The sequence below is a fragment of the Hevea brasiliensis genome, chromosome 9 (assembly GCF_030052815.1).
Source record: "Hevea brasiliensis isolate MT/VB/25A 57/8 chromosome 9, ASM3005281v1, whole genome shotgun sequence".
Taxonomy (NCBI): domain Eukaryota; kingdom Viridiplantae; phylum Streptophyta; class Magnoliopsida; order Malpighiales; family Euphorbiaceae; genus Hevea; species Hevea brasiliensis.
This window is the reverse complement of record NC_079501.1, coordinates 97318507-97321696: the sequence shown is the minus strand read 5'-3', so window position 1 is coordinate 97321696 and position 3190 is coordinate 97318507. Positions and strand designations below refer to the sequence as shown.

At 40.0% G+C, this 3190-nt stretch overlaps 1 protein-coding gene across 1 annotated transcript; it reads right to left on the bottom strand.

Annotated features, from left to right (window-relative positions):
• Positions 1–1841: 1841 nt before the first annotated feature.
• On the bottom strand, positions 1842–2318 carry LOC131182985 (uncharacterized). Its single transcript, XM_058152551.1, has one exon. It carries the CDS (start codon positions 2316–2318, stop codon positions 1842–1844), a length of 477 nt encoding a protein of 158 aa, XP_058008534.1.
• Between the last annotated feature and the right edge of the window lie 872 nt (positions 2319–3190).

Below are 3190 nucleotides of genomic sequence, written 5' to 3'. Positions count from 1 at the left end.
GAATGAATTTGTTATTGGAAGTGTTTTTAACAGGTTCCGAAGAACTGTTTTCTCCATTTTTAGCCGGTACTCCGCCGGATTTTCTATAAAATTTCCGGAACCTCAAATAAATAAAAATTTTGCTAAATGGCTTAAATAAAGTATGTTTCATAAATTATATCCAAAAAGCATGATATAAATTAATTAAGGTATATTAGAGTGTGCCGGTACACCGTGTGGCATTACTTACTCGGGTATACTGTACACGGGTAAGGGGTGTCACACTCAAAGTTTTTTAAAAGAATTGTTCACCAAAAAAAGACTTCCTTAAGGTCACAATACAATTTCTCTCTGATTTTTCTTTTTTCTTCTCTCCCCCCATGGTTTCTATCTTGACTCATTTCTCTTTCATGAACTCCATTCTCTGTGCCCTAACTTTTGCCTGAAATGTCCTTTTGGATTTTCATCTCAGCGGGCCTGCTCTAACTTTTGCCTAAGCGGCCCTTTCGGGTTTTCCACCTAGCAAGCTCCTTTTTTTTTTTTTTTTAGAAGGCATAGATTAAATCAAAACAATGCAGTTCAATTACTTAATCATTTGATGTATCCCTCAAGGCAGAAACATTCGCGATCATAATTAAATAAAATCCATTCCTAGTTAATGCAATAAAAAAAATTCTTTATTTATTCAGGTACACCATTACTCCCTCTTACATTAGGTTTTGCCAAATTTCTAACCTTCCAAAGTTAGAAATAAGCTTTATAACCTGCTGAATGACCTTTTCAGGTTTTCCATCCAGATCTTCTCTCATCTCTCCTTTTGCCTAGACCGCCTTTCGCAAGTTTTCAATCTAGCATTTTTTTTTTTTGACCCTTACTTTTGCCTAGACCGTCTTTTGTAAGTTTACAGCCTGACGGGCCTATCTCACACAAAGTACCGTTTGAGCTTGTCTAAGTTGACTGGTTCTTGAAATTCATTCCCATCCAGGTCTGATATTCTTACAAAGACCTCGACAAGATCTTTTTGACTATGTATGGACCATCCCAATTTGGCTTGAACTTTCCTCTTGGATCAAAAGGGATGGGTCGAGCTTGTTTCAAAACCATGTCTCCCTCTTTGTTCTTTCTTGGCTTTACCTTCTTATTAAAGGCCCTTGCTATCTTTCTTTGATAAGCCTGCATATGATACAAGGCTCGCATCCTCTTCTCATCAATCAAAGCTAGTTCTTCATATCTTTTAGGCCCACTCATTTTCCGGAATCTTAGCTTCTAGTATCACTCTCAAGGATTTGACCTCTAACTCAATGGGTAGCACTGCTTCAGTCCCATACACTAAAGAGAATGGAGTTGCCCCTGTGGATGTTCTTGTAGTAGTGCGATAACCCCAAAGAGCATAAGGGAGCTTCTCAGGCCAATCCTTATAGGTTTCAACCATTTTTCTCAAAATGGTTTTCACATTCTTATTTCTTTGCTTCTCTTGCTCCATTAGTGCGTGGCACATGCGGTGAAGACTTGTGATGCTTAATCTTGAATTCGGTAATTAATTCTAAGAAATCACCTTTGAACTGGCTGCCGTTATCTGATACTATCTCATGGGGTACCCCAAACCTGCAAATCAAGTTCTTTCGCACAAACTTACTTATCTGTTTGGCCCCTACTACTTTATAAGATTCAGCTTCAACCCACTTGGTGAAATAGTCAATTGCCACAATGATAAATCTATGGCCATTAGAAGCCGTGGGAGAAATCTTTCCAATAATGTCTATGCCCCATATTGAAAATGGCCACGGTGAAGTCATACTGTAGAGTTCCTTTGGATGGTAGGTGATTCAAATTCCCATGGATTTGGCACTCATGGCATCTTTTCACAAATTTAGCGTGATCGGTATCCATGGTAGACCAATGTAGCCCAATCTTAAAATTTTGCCCGCTAATACCCTTCCGTTCATGTGAGGACCACACACTCCTGCATGTACTTCCTCCATTATCTGCTCAGACTGCTTTTTTGTCACACACAAGAGCAATAGTCCTTCGAAGAACCTTTTGTAGAGTTGCCCCCCAGCCAAAGTGAACTGAGTGGCTAATCTACGAATTGTAGCTCTATCCCTACTATTGGCTGACTGTGGGTATTCTCTTACCTCTAAATATCTTCTTATGTCCTCATACCATTTCATCTCATCTTCTAGATCTAAATGTGCTATTATTAACCCTTCATAGCATGGGATTCTACTCCTCATCAGGATAACTGGCTGGGTCAACTTCTGATCACCCTTCTCCCATAAGGATGCCAGCGTGGCTAGAGCATCAGCCATCTGGTTCTGAGCTCTAGGCATGTGCTTCATTGTCACTTCCTCAAAGCTAAATAATAGTTTCTTAGCATACTCTAGGTATGGCCTCAACTTTTCTTCTTTCAATTCTCATTCACCTTTAATATGGGAAACTACTAGCATTGCATCTCCAAACACCTCCACATTTTTAGCCCCAACAGCTATTAATGCCTCTAGGCCACAAATGCAAGCCTCATATTCTACAATGTTATTAGTGGTTGGGAAACATAGCCTTTTTGACATTAACAATTGTTCTCCATTCGGTGCTACCAAAACTACCCCTATACGGGCTCCGCTCTTATTCATGGCCCCATCAAAGTACATTTTCCATGGCTGGACCTCTACTAGCTTAAGACTCTCATCCAAGAAGGCTGTTTCGACTTCTTCCTCTTCATTAACTGGATTTTCAGAAAGAAATTCGGCCATTACATGCCCTTTGATGGTTTTTTGAGTCTCATACACAATATCAAATTCAGACAGTAGGACCAACCATTTGGCTAATTTTCCAACTAGCGTCGGTACTTCAAATAGGTACTTTAAAGGATCCATCCGGGATACTACAATAACTCGATGGGTCTGAAAGTAGTGCCTTAACTTCTTAGTTGCCCATACTACAGCCAGACAGGTTTTTTCTATTAGTGAATAATTCTCCTCATAAGCAAGGAGTTTCTTACTGATGTAATAGATGGCTCTCTCCAGATTCTCTACTTCTTGTGCCAACATTGCCCCCAGGGCCATGTTTTCCACTGATAGGTAGAGGATTAGAGGGATGCTAGGGATGGGTGGTGACAAAATTGGTGGATTGCTCAAGTACTGCTTTATCTTTTCAAATGCCTCTTGACATTGCTCATTCCACACCACTGGCTGATTCTTTCTTAGTAGCTTAA

What these genes read in the sequence shown, in the direction of transcription:
- LOC131182985 (XM_058152551.1), bottom strand. Translation starts at nt 2,318, where the DNA reads ATGAAGCACATGCCTAGAGCTCAGAACCAGATGGCTGATGCTCTAGCC.